Source organism: Emydura macquarii, unplaced genomic scaffold (assembly GCF_026122565.2).
Source record: "Emydura macquarii macquarii isolate MOO-44397 ecotype Brisbane River unplaced genomic scaffold, CSIRO-AGI_Emac_v2 contig_1348, whole genome shotgun sequence".
Classification (NCBI taxonomy): domain Eukaryota; kingdom Metazoa; phylum Chordata; order Testudines; family Chelidae; genus Emydura; species Emydura macquarii.
In genome coordinates, this window is record NW_027131485.1 from 1,334,575 (window position 1) to 1,349,810 (window position 15,236).

The window sequence follows — 15,236 nt, forward strand, 5'->3', positions numbered from 1 at the left end:
CTCCTCCTTTCTCCCTTCACAGCTTGAGGAAGGGGTGAAGAGGCAGCGTGGGGATGACTCAGCACCAAGGAAAATCTCCCCTCCAGCTGTCCGGCTTTTACGGTCCTTGTATGGCGCTGGAATGGGACACACAAGCTACAATGGAGGGGAGAACCTCTCCAAATCTCTCTGGGGAAATACCACTTGGCTCTGAGAGCATGATGTTTGCCATTCAAGTCATTGCTGAAGTTTGCAACATGGGGTTTTGTAAGTGTTTCATTACTTCCCTGCCAACTGAGAAACCAGTCCACAGCCCCGAACATGACATCGCACTAACAAAGGCAGCCTCAACAGCTACCCCCTTTCAGCCCATTTCTGCTCTGACTGTATCCAGCAATGTGCCTCTAGTGATCTTAGCTGGGACTCTAGTGGCCTTTTGCCCACATGCTACTCTATGGGGGGAGTAGGAGGAAGCCTGCACAGCAGACGTCTACGGTATGTTTGGTGCTGAGCCTGCATTACGTTACCAGCCTCTCATAGCCACAAATATTAAACACCAGTTAAATTCACCAGGGTAAAAAAAGAATTGCCAAGAAGATGGATGAAAACATCCAAAATGTTATTTTTAAAAAGCCAGGTTGACTGATCCTACCCACCCCACCGCCCTACAGGAATTAAGAAGCCAGGGATCATCAAGAGGCCCTCATTACGATTTTTTAAATGAGATGAGACTCTGAGCCTTTTTCAACTTGGCAGCAATTTGCTAGTGATTGGAAAAATTGACAAGTGATGAAGTCAGACTTCATTTATTTTTTTTAAAAAGCTTGGAAACTATAGCTTCCTTTTGTTTAACCCTTCCTTTTTCCATTCCTTTTGAATTCCATTCCTTTTTCCATTCCCAATTCTGGTTTCCCACTGGCGTATCTACACAGGCGGGATCAGAATCAGACCCTCCGTGTCTAGTGTGGCCACTAGGTATTAACCTTTCACTTGCAGGTGACAAGTTTACTGCGGTGGCGAAGTATTTATCAGGAACTGTATCCAGGACCTCAGCTAGCAGAAAGAAGGGGAGAGGGCAGGCAATAGCAGAGGTCAACAACAGCAGAACATCTGGGAGACAGCAACAGGAAAAGACAAGAACACCTATGGAGGGCTGGAGAGAGTCAGGAGACAGAAGGCGAGATCCATGCCTGCTGATACCATTATTCATTTTCCTTCCAGGGGTAAGAAATAAGGTAAGATCATGAGGCCATGCATGGTGGAAGCATCTGAGGAGCAGAGCAACAGGTAAAAGTTACCAATACCATCTAAAGGCCTGTGAAAGGGTTATTACAGCCCATAAAATGTTCACCAGCCTAGCAGGAGTGCTGGAAGGCCAATTCTTATTTAGTGATAGCAATTAAAGTAAGATTCAGACAATCAAACACTAGAGTATTTCTAAAAACATACATTTCCTTTGGGTACAGCCCACACACCTCTGGCATCGCAAGCAACCGTCATTCTTTGCAGCGGCGTCTATCAGAACAGATCATTAAACCTACATCAATCATTTGGTATAAACAAAGTCAGTAGACTAGAACATCACGGCATGAGCAGTGCCGGCACCTTGCCAACACAGCTCTCTGCTTTGTTTTAACACACAATTGGTGGGAAGAAACCCTTTTCCCTGAGACAAATATCTTCACCCCAGCCCTATTCTCTTAATGAGTTCTGGGCTGTGATTGCATCACATGTCTACAGACTGCCTGAGCTGAATTAGAGGCCGGTGATGGGGTCAAGCGGCCTGTCCCTAAAAGCAAACACCCAGACTCAGATGGATTGATGCTCGGACGTGGCTGGTCTCTGTTTCGTGGCTTTCTATTTGAAACCCAATTGCTGATATCTGGTGACCGCTTCATCCGGGAGCAAGTTCAGCACACAAGCACATAGACAGGTAAGAGAGAGAACTAAGAAACCCTTCCCCACACACTGCCCCTCCTGCTGTTACCACAGAACAGGATGCTGTTAAAGCATTTCTTTCCTCAGCAGTAGCGTGGCAGTTCAGTAAAAGTGCATGCATGGTGCAGCTGCATCATCAATGATCGGGACTTCCTACGCATGCTGTAGGACTGCAGTGATGCAGAGCCCTTCAGCTGGCTCTGTACAGGCCCAGGGATAATTTCTTCCTGAAACAAGGAAGGGCCTTTAACACTTGTTACCAAGCGTCCCTCCCTCTCCTAGACCTGCTCTTTGCCTGACCTGTCTTGGCCAATTCACCAGTCACCTGCTCCAGTCTCCATGCATCAGCCTGTCATTGCTTATATTCCAGCTGTGCAACATCATGCTCAGTCTAACCTACTAGGGGCCAAATTCAGACTTGGCATAAGCGGGCACCGGTGCACTCAGATCAAGGGGGCAGGGCCTGCACACAGCAGCTCTGAGTTTAGCCTGGAGTGTTTGGTAAACCCCAGGCACTCCCGGAAGCGCTGCCCCCATAGCACACAACAGCACTGAGACAACACAACAGGGGCAGCGGTTTTTACTCCACCTCTTCCTTCACCAAAACACAAAATTCGTATTAAATATTAAATATATTATTTTTATAAAAGTATTAATAAAAAGCGACCGAAGGACACGGCCGACAAAGTGAACAAGGATGTCTTCGGATCGCTGTGTGTGTGTGTGTGTGTGTGTGTGTGTGTGTGTGTGTGTGTGTGTGTGTGTGTGTGTGTGTGTGTGTGTGTGTGTGTGTGTGTGTGTGTGTGTGTGTGTGTGTGTGTGTGTGTGTGTGTGTGTGTGTCCCAGTGATGAACAGCTGGCTTGTGTATCCTGGATTCTTGCAATACAACAAATTTGGAAGGGGATGAGTAGAAAAAAATAGATTTAATTTTATCTTCTTGGGGTGGGAGATTAAGAGCAGGCTGGTGGGAGGCTTTGAACATTTTTGGTAATCCCTCCCCCCCGTCCCCAATTTCCAATTGCTTTTAGTCTTTCAGCAGATTTTCTGGCTTGGGGTAACCAAAGAGTACAAAATCAGCCTCGTAAAGTTTGTAGAGCTGCTGCCTCCAGGCAAGTGGGATTTTGGCAAACCAGTCCTCCTCCCAGCTGCTAGCAGTCCTGTTTCGGTAGCTGGGGGGGAAGTGGAGGAGCCTGTCCACCTTGAGAAGCTGCAGCAGACGAGCTGCATCTTCGTTGAGAGTCTCCAGTTTCCCGACAAAGTCATAGTCTATCTGGCACGGGTGGCACAAGCGGTAAACCTGCCTCCAGTGCTCATTGAAAGGGACCATCTTCTCTGTCCGGGGGTCCAGTAAGTACTGGATGAAGTCAGGGAAGGAGACTTTGAGGCCTGCCCTGAAGGCTTCGCTGACAGAGGTGGGGAGGCTGGTGTGGTTGGAATAGAGCTTCAGCATGGGTATGGCAAACCGCCGGTAGAACTCCTCATTCTCCAGCTCAAACTTGCTGCGGAAGGCAGAGATGAGGCGCACAAAGGGGTCGCGCACAAAGAGGAACTTGGTGTATTTCTTCAGCTTGATCTTCATGAGGTGGCGGGAGAACTTCCCATAGCGGCGCCAGAACTTGTTGAAAGTCAGGTGGGTGCTGGAGTTATGGACGTGCTCGCGGGGAATGTCCAGGGGGTCCCGGTAGGGGACCCCCTGATCCAGCAGGCTCTCGCTCAGCACGATCATCACCCGCTTCCAGTTGGTGCAGGCCACCTTGGGGACATAGCAGTAAATGATGCCGTGGCGGTCGTCGACGATCAGATGGTTCAGCTCATAGTTGGGGATGTCGTCGAAGGAACGTTCTTTGGTGGGGAAGGAAAAGCTGGAATTGGCACAGAACTCCCGCAGCGTCCTCCGCCGCTCAGCCTGCAGCTTCTCCTGGTCCAGGCTCAGTCCGGCGATGCGGGTGGACCAGTCATAGCCTCTCACATTCTCCTCCAGGTTGCCCAAGACAGGCCTGCTGGAGCCCTGCAGGGAAGCCTGCTCCACCTTTCTGTTCAAGGGACCCTTCTGCCTCAGGCTAGAACTCAGCAGCCTCTCTAAAAACTCATCCACATCCGACAAGTCTTCGTGGTCTTCTTCCTGAGCAACAGTGGGCAGGGTGTCCAGGTGATGAGGCCTGGAAAAGGATGTATGCAGGTAGAAGTGAGCCGTTCCCACGTTGTCCCAGTACACAATGATCAGCAGGATCATGAAGACGGAACCCAGCACCACTGAGAGGCGGAACAGCCGTGCTTTGGTCATCCTGGCTGTTGCCGTGGTAGCCACTTCCGCCTGAGAGTTCACCTCAGCCTCACACAGTGGTGCTTGGGATACCCCATTGTGCGGCTGACAAGGAGCCTGGAAGAGCATGAAAAACAAAGTTAGTTAGTCTCTTGAGCAATCTGATGCAGAGTGACTTTGCAAGGCAATGGCTTCCATGTGGCCATATGTACTCCTGACCCTAAAGTTTTGTACAACAGATGCTGTATGAAACATCCTGTTCCCACCCAACTACACACAGATCACTGGCCCTCATGGGGTTAAATGCCAGCCTTTCCCCTTGACGTGGCCCAGCATCAGACATACAAGTCGATAGCATAACTGGTTGCTCCTACCCCACTTGCTGGGTTGCAGGTGGCTCGGGATCAGAAACGGAAAGTAACCAGGTTCTTAGGCATGGTGCTGCATGTAGCCAGGCCGATTGGGACAGGCACTACCACAGGAGGGCTCTGGCCACATCAGAGGATTGTTGGATTCAAAATCAGTTATCACCTGCAATTTTATAGTGAGTGTTGCAACAGCTGGTGTTTTTCTTAGGGCTCCAGCTCCTGGAGTCATGTGACTATGTGAGAATCTCCACTTTCATTACAAAAAAATAAAACCAAGATTCCAGCCTTCATGGTCACGGAGAGAACTTGAAAACATGAGCCCAGAAGTCTCAAAAAGCAAAAAAGAAAGCAAAAACTAGCCAGAATTTTTTTAAAAAAATCTAATGATTTTTAAACCAATATTATTAATTTGGGGGGCCTGACTCATGATTTTTGAATACTTGAAATTAGCGATACTACAATGTCATCTCACCTCTTTCATTCAGATGCCCCTAATCTGATGAAAACAGATTCTATCAACTGAAAGGGCATAAAGGTTGTCATTACTGGAGAGATCAGAGGTCAAAATCCACTAACTCCATGGACTGCAAGTTGGCCCAAATGCTGTACTTTATCTAATCTCTGTTTGAATGTATCCCACTGATGATACCTCAATGACCTCCCTTGGTTGCCCTTCCGTTGTCTATTTGCTTTTGCCACAAGGAGTTTTTCCTATGATTTAATCCAAACTTGCCTCTAATTTATGAAGGGACCTGTCCCAGATAAAAATAATATATTTAACTTTTGTCTAGGTTTTACATTGGCTGCGTGACCACTGGGGACATGCAGCTTCAAATCCGCTCCTGCAAATCTACTTTTCTCTAGCCAAGAGAAACCTCTTCTGCTTTTTTGGACTGTGTTGAGTGGGGCCCTCTCATCTGGTCCAATATATTTTGCATTTCTGTAGCACCTTCTATAGCACAAATATCCAAGCCTCTGAGGGCGCGGCCTCTGAGGGCAGCAACAATTCCACATAGTAAAAGGAGAGGAATTAGAAATAAAGAGCATTGGCCAAATCTGAGCAGGGCTTGCCAACAGCAAATCTGATTTAAAATACAACAGTTTAAGCATACTGGGATTCATGGGATAGCCATGAGGGAGTTCTTCATGGAACCTGAAGTTCAGCCCCCCACCCATGGACACGGAGACTGGGGTTAGGGCAAAGTCTGAAATCATCTGTAGCGAATCTTCTCTGCATATAGGAAACTGCAGGCACAGGAAGAATCTATACAAGCCGATAGCGAGGCCAGGGGATTGTTGACGTGCAGAGTTAGCATCTGCTTTGGGACACTGCTCTCCACCCAAATTAACCTGGATAAACAAAACACAGCAATCAAACGCTCCCCAGTTTATAAACAAAACAAAAAAATGGTGCAGAGGGAAAACTCCACAACAAGGTTCAGTATCGCAGCTCTGGGTACATGTGCCGGGGAGATGAGCACACTCCCCTCTTTCCCATATGTAAGCCAAAGCATCAGCTCAGGTTTCTATACCCACAAATGCATTGCAATGCAGACAGGCGACGGACCAGGTCCTCTGCTGCGGCACCGGCCAAGTCGCTTAGTGCCACACCGCTGGCAGACTCTGACTGTAAAGCTGGAGGATGCATACCCAAAGGGAATCCTCTGCTTAGAGACAGAGATGAGGCAGAGCTGAAATGCCCAAGTCGGAACAACCCCAAGCTGTGGGGAAGTTCAGATCCAGGTTCAAATAGGCCTCCGACATCTTTAAGGGCCCAAACTGGCCGCTCAAACACCCACAAACTTGTACCTGCTCTCTGAACTTTGCAGTAATCATCCTAATGATCACTTCTACACCTCCTCCACCCACAGCTCTCACAGTGCTTCTCAAACTAACCAACCCCTCTTTGGGTAGACAAGTGGTACCATTTTAAAGATAGGAAAGAAAAGACACACACAGAACCTGAGCACCTGGATTTTCAGAGAGGTTGAGCACCCGCCGTTCTCACTGACTTTGAGTGGGGTGGTAGGTGCTCAGCACCTCTGAAGTACACACAGGCCAAGGTGGCACAGTGAGTCAGTGATGGGAATGGGATTAGAACGAAGGAATCTCATCATCCAGCCCCTGGATCTAACCGCTAGGGTACCTCACATTAGGACTGGGCTAAATAGTTGCTAATAAACAGAAGAGCAGCGGAAATTTACAGCTTAGTATCAGCGGATTAGCTCAGTTGGTCCCAAAACACTTAAAATGCACAATTTTGGACAGGGTTTTTTTTAATGCATTTGTTTGCACTGACGAGGAATGACAGAGCCAAAAACCAGTAGTGGGTGGTGATCTAACAATCCCTTTGAACTGCAGCACCGAGCACTGAGACAGAAGTATTGGATTCAGCCCCTTATTCTGCAGGCCAGCATGGGTTGGAAGAGCTGCAGATATAAAACACTCTGAAGAGTAAGTAGGCAGATATTACTCAGCAATAATTCTGTAGGCTAGGTCAGGTAAGACATAGGACTGACTGGACCTAAGAGATGCCTAGGAAGATACAAACCGGGGGGGGAGCTAAAGGAAGGGTAAATTGTAGTGTGTGTATATGCAGGTCTCGCAGTCTCAGCCCATTAATGGAAGATTTGGTTCTAATGCTGCTGCTTGGCAAACTACTTTTTTGTTTGTCTGTATTCATCAGCCTGTCTTGTCTGTTCGATTGTAAATTCTTTACAGCAGGGACTGCTTTCTATTCGGTGTATGCACTGTGCCCAGCACAGTGGGTTCCCCCAACCCCAGCTGAGAGATTTAGGCACTACTGGGATACAGTTAAATAATAATAATGTTTCAAATTTGCAAAGAGAATTATCCACTTGCAATCACTACACCAATCTGTCTCCACAACATGATGCAGCTACAGCAGCCTGCCAGCAATGCTGTGAAATCTCCTACTCCAAGGTGTCCTCTCTAGTTACCAGTTACGGAAGTGTCAGCCTTAACAAAAGGCAGTGTGTAGCGTTGTAACAAACACTCACATCCCTCTGGATCACTGGAAGGATGTTTACTTTGAAAGCCACTGAGTTCATGCAGCTTTACCCAGCCCACCCCAAGGGCTCAAGAATACTTTCCAGGATACAGCACACACCTGCCAGCACACAGGCTGATTTTCCAAAAGACATGGCAGTCATCAGCAGAGGATCCAACCAACTCCTCTGCCATTAACTCTACCAGTGCCATAGTCACTGATGGGATTTCTACCAGAGAACAATAATGTGACTTAGTTAAACTAAGCTGACTAATGCAGAAAAAACAATTGCTCTATCAATTATTATTTTCTCTCTTTTCAATGTTAATGTGATTTTAGGACTAATAAAAGATGCCAGGCTGAAAGCATTGGAGACTAAACGTCTCTAAACATATGCACAGAGAACAGGGGTCTGGGACAGGTGCCTGAGCCATACCCTGAAGGGACAAGCTGTACAGATGAGTAGGCAGTTCACACTACATGGCCCATGCAAGCCTTGGTCTCAAAGCTGAGAATGCCAGCGGGAATGCCCTCCAAGGCTAATTAAAGTGGTGGTATCTGTGTCAGGGATGCCTTCCAACTGGGAACTGGGCTGAGAACCAAACTCATTTCATACAGGCTAGTTAACAGCCATCGGATGGTAACTTTTAGCTACGGGCCTGGATTGGAACCAGTGACAGCTCTCCCTCTCATTAATAAGCCTGATTATTTGTCACAGGTAAGAACAGTCACAGATGTGACAGTAACCACTACTAGAGACAGTGGCTCTTAAACCACCCCTGTTGTATGCCAGAGGTTATCATAAGGGTCAGTGTCTACTGACTCCAGTGGTTATTTTGGAATAGATTCCATGACTCCCTCTTTCCCACCCATAAGACTCCTCGGACTTCTTGCAACACTTTCCCCTCCAGAGAAGCTGAAGATGCAGACCAGACCCTCAGCAAGAGGACTTAAGAGCTGTTGCTATGACCCCTTCTCTTCTGTTCCTGGTCCTTTAACATTTGGGGGGTGGGGGAGGGAAACGTGTGTGCACGATATAAACAACAGGACATGGAACTTTAGAAAAATTATGACTTGCAGTTTTTGCCAAGGCTTGTCTCATCTTTCCCCCATGACTGCCAATGAACACTGCTGTCTGTCATCTGAGCCATCCAGCCCCCGACTCATAAATCACATCACCTCTAGTGGGATACGTTTAGTCAAATGCATTTCAGGTTTTTATTTCAATATACGGTATAAAAAAGTTTGAGACCAACTCAGCTCCTATGAAGAGAAACCAGAGGATCTGCTCTCTCTAAAAGGGGAAACTCAGCAGATCCCCTGACATCAGAATCAGACCAGGAGTCTGCAGATTTAGCCATAACAAAGAAAGAGTTTTGCTTATTTTGCCAACATCCAAAATAAACTGCTTCTCCCCCATGCTGCAAAAATCTAAGGGCTTGTCTAGACCAGGAAAATTTATATCAGTGTAACTATATCAGTGTAGTCACACTGATATAAACACTCCATTATAGCCACAAAACAGGGCTTACACTAGTGCATCTTATGCCAGTGCAGGACACATACACTGGGGGTTTGCACCAGCATAGCATCATCAGTGTAGCTACACCAGTGCATTAGACAGAACCTTAGGTCTGCACATCAATAACCAACTAAAGTTAAATCCATTTTCCTTCAAATTCATTCAGGCTTTCCCCCCCTCCCCCCTCCACTTCACTATAACAAAGTCCAATGCATATGGGTTTAGCGGCACCACCCTCCCTTTCTCTAATTATTCACTCTGAAGTGTTAACTCAATAATCAAACATTTCTAGGACTTGTTCTACAAGGGGTTCCCAGAGTACAACAGGTTTTATTTATACATTACATTTGCTGCAAGGCCTAACACTTACCCATCAATTCTGGTCCTTTCAAATACCGTATAGTCTGAGCAAGTCTCAGTTCCCAAAGCGCTAGCCAACAAAAATCTGGAATGTTTCTGTTACATCAACCACCTTTGCTCTCTGGACCAATTCTATATCAGAATGCTGTCATTCATACTGCCTGAGTTTACACTAGAAACCCCTTTTGAGAGGCCAATTTTTAAGTGTTTATAACTTTAATATGTATAGTTCACAGCTGTGATATTTTACTCTGTGCTGAAACTGTCTATTGGGTTTCAGTGGAATTAATAAATTGCTTTATAGATTAGTATTCGAGTGGGCTAGCAAAAGGCAACTTCTGCTAGTCAACACTAACTTGCTACAGTCCACATATTTATCAAACAAAGATTTCCCAGTAGACTGGTAATTTACCAGTTTTCTTTCTTCAGCATCTGAGCAAAGCCTGCTGTTCTCTGATCCTTAGACCCCAGAAGAGGGGGCACAGACCTCAGGCTATTTAATACCCTGTCCCAACTCAAGAGTGAAAACTTTTTAAAATGTCAGATGGGCTATTTAGAAAAAGAAAAGCATAAAAACACCAGAAAAGGCACCTTCCTAATCCATTCACCACACCACAAACCCATGAAGTTAGCACAGACCAACTAGGGACTGCCAGTTTCCAAAGCCCTAGGAATGACCTGGGCTAATATAGGAAACACATGACTGAGTTACAAAACCCATTACACAACGTATTGAAACACACACGTTATTAGACTGTAGCTGAAAGAGCGCCTTTCAACACATCTAAGCCAACCAGGGCTAGGAATATGGAGGAAGATGACGGCATCATTCAAGTATCCTCTAGGAGTTAGCCACAGAACAGCATTACCACAGAACAGCATTACAACTTCAAATGGATATCTCAGCCCGTTTAGGCATAGCATACCTGCTGCTGACCCATTGGTGAAGGGATGGGCTACATAAAGCTCTCATCATCCAGTGCCTAGATGCATGAAAAGAGGGCACATGCCCTCCTGCTAATAGCGGTTGATACAAATTATCTTTTAGCTCAAGTGGGGTAGCTGCGATTTTCAGATAAACAGGCTGTGAATTTTAATTTCCACGCTAAATCCATGCAGTTATCTAAAGACCCGAATATTACAGATCTGCTGTCCCAACGTAGCCAGAACTTGCAAACGTTTCACTTCATCAGCCTGATATAGGGTAGTGAGGCACTGAGATAATCCTTTGATGGTTGCAGTACAAATACAGAGTCCCGTCACACCGGTTTTGAACCAGAGTAACCAGTTGGGTCACCTGATTTACAACAGTCTGAGTGGAGAATCAGGCCCAAGGATTAGACTGGGTTAGAATCAGGTCCATAGATTCCCACGTCATAAGAGTAGGGCCTTTCCCATCAAAGACAAAACAGAAAACTCTTATCTCCACTTCCACTCCTCGCCAGCTATTATTCTGCAGTCTCGCTTCTATTTCTATCTTCCACTGATTTCAGTTCAGATCCAGCAAAAGAAGGAAAAAGGCAAACAGACGAATACACCAGGGGCGGGTGGGGAATAGAGCAGGTACAAACTGATGAAGTACAGCTGGACTACATAAAGGGAGCAATCACCCACCTCACCCCCCTTAGCTGTATCAAGCGAAGTCCTGTCACAAAAGTAAAATTCACTTTAAATGCCTCCAAGTTCTAACACCTGGGTTTGGTAGCGCTCAACAGGGACACCCCTGCCCCAGTCGTATTCGACAGGGAGCCCTGCACACCGTTCTTGGGGCAGCGGGACTCAGGACTTTCAACGTGCCCACCCGCCACCCGGACCCATGTCCTCATCTAGACATGCATGGCAATGGCGCTCTCCCCCTTCTTGACAGCCAGCTGCTTCCAGCACCCTCCCTGTCCACAACACCATCGCCCTCCCGGCTCCCTGTCAGGTAGTAACAGGAACCCTGGCTGCACCCAGTCTTGGATGCTGCCCACCCTGCCGCCCTGGGACTGGGGGCACATTCACGTGAATGGCTCGTAGCCAACTCTCTGCTTTTCCAGGGTCAGCCCGGGTTATGCAGCGTCCTCCGCAAGCCTCAACCACAGCGCCGGGGTGTCTGTCCGGAGTGGGGCTGCAGGCACTGCTCAGCCTGAGCCATCCCTCTGCACACCGGCGGGCCACCAGGATCAGTGACAGGAAGCCGGGCAGCTGGAGGAAGAACCGGTACGTCGGCGCTGCCCCGGCAGCCACATGAACAAAACCAACCCGGCATCGAACGCGTACCGCTAAACCTGGGCTCAGCAGCACCGCTGGCCAGCTGTGCCCGGAAGGAGGGGCCGCTGCACCCCGAGGAGCGAGGGAAACCCAGCACCGCTGGCCAGCTGTGTCCGTAGGGAGGGGGCGCTGCACCCCGAGGAGCGAGGCAAACCCAGCACCGCTGGCCAGCTGTGTCCGTAGGGAGGGGCCGCTGCACCCCGAGGAGCGAGGCAAACCCAGCACCGCTAGCCAGCTGTGCCCGGAGGGAGGGGCCGCTGCACCCTGAGGAGCGAGGCAAACCCAGCACAGCTCGCCAGCGGTGCCCGGAGGGGAGGGGGCGCTGCACCCCGGGGGGGACCCAGTCGCGGCAGACCCCCGGCTAGGGTCACCGCTCCATCCCAGCGCCCGGCCGGAGCCCCCGCCCCCGCTCTCACCTCCGCCCGGAGCCGCTCGCTAGCGGAGCGCAGCCTCCAGCGAGCCCCGCCTCCTCCCTCCTGAGCAGCGGCGCCACCCGCCGCCTCTCGCGAGAAGCCTGCCCGGCTGGGGGGCGGAGGAGTCCGGCCAGCGGGGCCGCAGCGCAGGCGCCGACGCGCGGCTCAGTCCAGCAGCAGCTCTGCAGAGCCCCGCCCCGCCCGCCTAGCTCCTCCCCCCTCGCGGAGACTCGGCCCCCCCCGGAGTCTTTGCCTTGCAGACAGCCCCGCCCTGCTTGGCTCCCCCCCGCCTCCCCCTCGTGCATTATCGGCGGTACAGCACGGCTGGGGGCGAGGCTCAGCGCACGCCGCACGGATAAACTCTTCCACGGCCGGGCAGCATTAGTCGCTCTCCGCGGCCCATCGGCGCGGGAGGCCCGTCTCCACCCACGGAGTTGACGCTCCGGGCCCGGCTCGGGTCAAGTAAAAGTTCTGTGGTTGTGGGGAAGGGGCAGCAGAACTACAGCCTTGCAGTGACTGGACCGCGTGGGGATTCAGTCCATGGGAAGCAGCACCCGCTATAATGATTGTGAGGGCTGGAGTGGCTTCTATTCGGCACTCTGCCACTGAGGTGCACTCCATCCTTGGTCAAGTTGCTTAATTTTTATGTCTCAGTTTCCCTAGCTGTAAGATGTGGGCAATACCAGCCCCTATAAAGCACTTCGTTGCTCATGTGAAAGGCATGCTATGAATGAAGAGTATCAATCCAGGCAGAAGGGCCCAGAGTATTTAGAGTCCATCCATCCAGGCTGAACAGCCTCTCTGTTCAGTCTCATTCACTGACTGATCTATTCATACCTCTGCCCATTCCCTTGCCCATGCATAGCCTACTGGGATAGTACTGCTTCCTTCTCTGGGATATTTCCATGTCTCTTTCAGGGTGGAAATATTTCCTAACAGGACTAACTTGTTTATCCTTGTAGGTGATGCTTTCCTTCACACTCATTTGCATCCTATTAGCAAACAAAACTTCCCCATCTGCACTGGATGGGGGTCAACAGGAGAGTTTGTACCATCTGAACTGAAAGGCTGTCTGTCAGTCAAGCAGCAATGGCAAACCTACAAAAAATGCTACACAGCTTCCCCTCCTCTGTAAACCAGGCCACAGACTGAAGGATTATAGTTGGCATCAGATTAGAAGGCACTTTCCATGAATATGATCTGTTGTGTGTGGCCCAGCTGCCAATAGAAACAGGTACTCAATCTGTGGGAAATCGGAATCAAAGGATTGCTCATATTCTCCCCTCAACCAGACGGAGCTACATTTAAACACATGTAGAAGAATAGGGGTATAAACTTATAAAAATAATTTTAGCTCTCTTAAAAGATTTATGGGAAATCCACTGCATTGTAAAACTATATTCCAATCAGTTACTGGTAGTAGGATAACTAGTTAGTAGTTATATTAACCTAAAAATCATTGTTGAACTGGTTATTGATTTTGTAAAAAAACAGCTCCATCCTGCAGGAGAAAAAAATATTTTTGGCAAGTGTATTTTGTGCAGCTATTTAGTTTTGTGCCAGTCCTGGAATGCAGGGTCCCTGGAGGTGAACTGACAGCAATACCAGTCATGCTACAGAGCCTGTTTCTGTGGCAAGCTGTTGCTTTGGTTCTGTGCATTGAAGAAAGAAGTCCACAACAGCAACACAGAGTTACTGATTCCAAATGTCTGAGATTTTCTCTCTTAAATCTCTACATTCATACTTTTTTAACTTGTGGATTTTAAATTTCAGAAAAGAATTAAAAAAGATTTAAGGGGGGTGGTTGCATACAATGGCTCCAATTCATCTTCATCTCTGTGGTATTCCTGGAAAATTATAGTCAGCCTCCATTTGTTTCCAAATGTGCAACCTCCAGTCTGAGTTACATCCACAAACCAGTGCATTAGTTTCAGAATTCAAAGTATCAGTCCGTGAATAGAATAGGATCCAGCTTCTGAACACTGACTTTTCAGAGTGAATCAGCACCAAGCTATTTAGCAAAGATGTATACATTGGAACATTCATGGGATTCCATCACCCTCAGTCTCTTGCTCCCACCTGGTTCACATGGTGTCCTGTAAATGCAAGACTGGTTCAAGGCCGGCTGGAAAGGGTTTATTTTCACATTGTCTGTGCTTATTTTGTCTAGGGGTGCTTTTTATTTCTTTGCTTATGTGGAGAACAAGTTCTCCTGGCTCCTCGTCTGCAATGTGACTCATCAGACTTTCTGCTGTTTAACAGAGAACTCAGAGGAGTGTCCATCAGACCTTATAGTATACTGAAATAGTGAATAATAATTCATAATACATACTTTGCACATGTATGGCATTCCATTCCAGGATCTCAAAGCACTTTACAAACACCAATCAATTAAGCCTCCCAGCCCAAGGTGAAATAGTGGATTATTGCTATCTCTACTTGACAGATGTAGAAACAGAGGCCCTGAATGGTTAAGGGGCATACCCAAGGTTGCACAGTAAGTTAGTGGCAGAACCAGGAACAGCATCTAGGCATCCTGACTCCATTGTCCTGTGCTTTAGCCACACAAAGATCCTTCATAATTTACCTCCCCTTTGAAACTGCATGAAGCCATAAAGATGACATTTCCTTAGATGCTAGTGCTGAATGCCCTGCAGGTGGCACAGCAGGTGGGGAGAGAAGCTACTATACTCACATTTGGGAAATGAAGGCAACATTTATTCAGCGGACTGGCCTCTGTCATTTTATTTGCAATGTGAAGAAAACAACAGGGACAAGAAAGGAAAAAACCACTAACTGTAAGTCTAGTACTGATTTACAAAACGCATGTCCCTCCAAGAAACCAGGGGGAGAACTGCTGGAAAGACGGGCTTCTTTTTTAAGAAGAAAAACACATGGTCTTTGTTTACTTCCAACCCTGCTCATAACAAAGTCTCTGCCAGCCGCCAAACCTTTTTCAAGCGCCTCAGATCTGAACTGCTCTGCACGTGGCCAAGTGCTGAGAACACCTCTGGCTGCTTCTACTGCCAAACATCTGCTCAACTGAGCAGCATTCCAGACATGCTTCACCTTTTCCAGCTCCAAAGCAACGTGTATAAACCACAGAAAAGAGGGCAAGGACAACTTCAA

The 15,236-nt window shown here is 48.1% G+C and overlaps 1 protein-coding gene across 1 annotated transcript; it reads right to left on the reverse strand.

Annotated features, from left to right (window-relative positions):
* Nucleotides 1–2,481: 2,481 nt before the first annotated feature.
* Nucleotides 2,482–12,209, reverse strand: CHST12 (carbohydrate sulfotransferase 12). Its single transcript, XM_067551474.1, has 2 exons — nt 12,111–12,209; nt 2,482–4,298 (listed from the first exon to the last, which is right to left on the reverse strand). Exon 2 carries the CDS (start codon nt 4,200–4,202, stop codon nt 2,943–2,945), a length of 1,260 nt encoding a protein of 419 aa, XP_067407575.1. The 5' UTR covers nt 4,203–4,298; nt 12,111–12,209; the 3' UTR covers nt 2,482–2,942.
* Nucleotides 12,210–15,236: the final 3,027 nt, after the last annotated feature.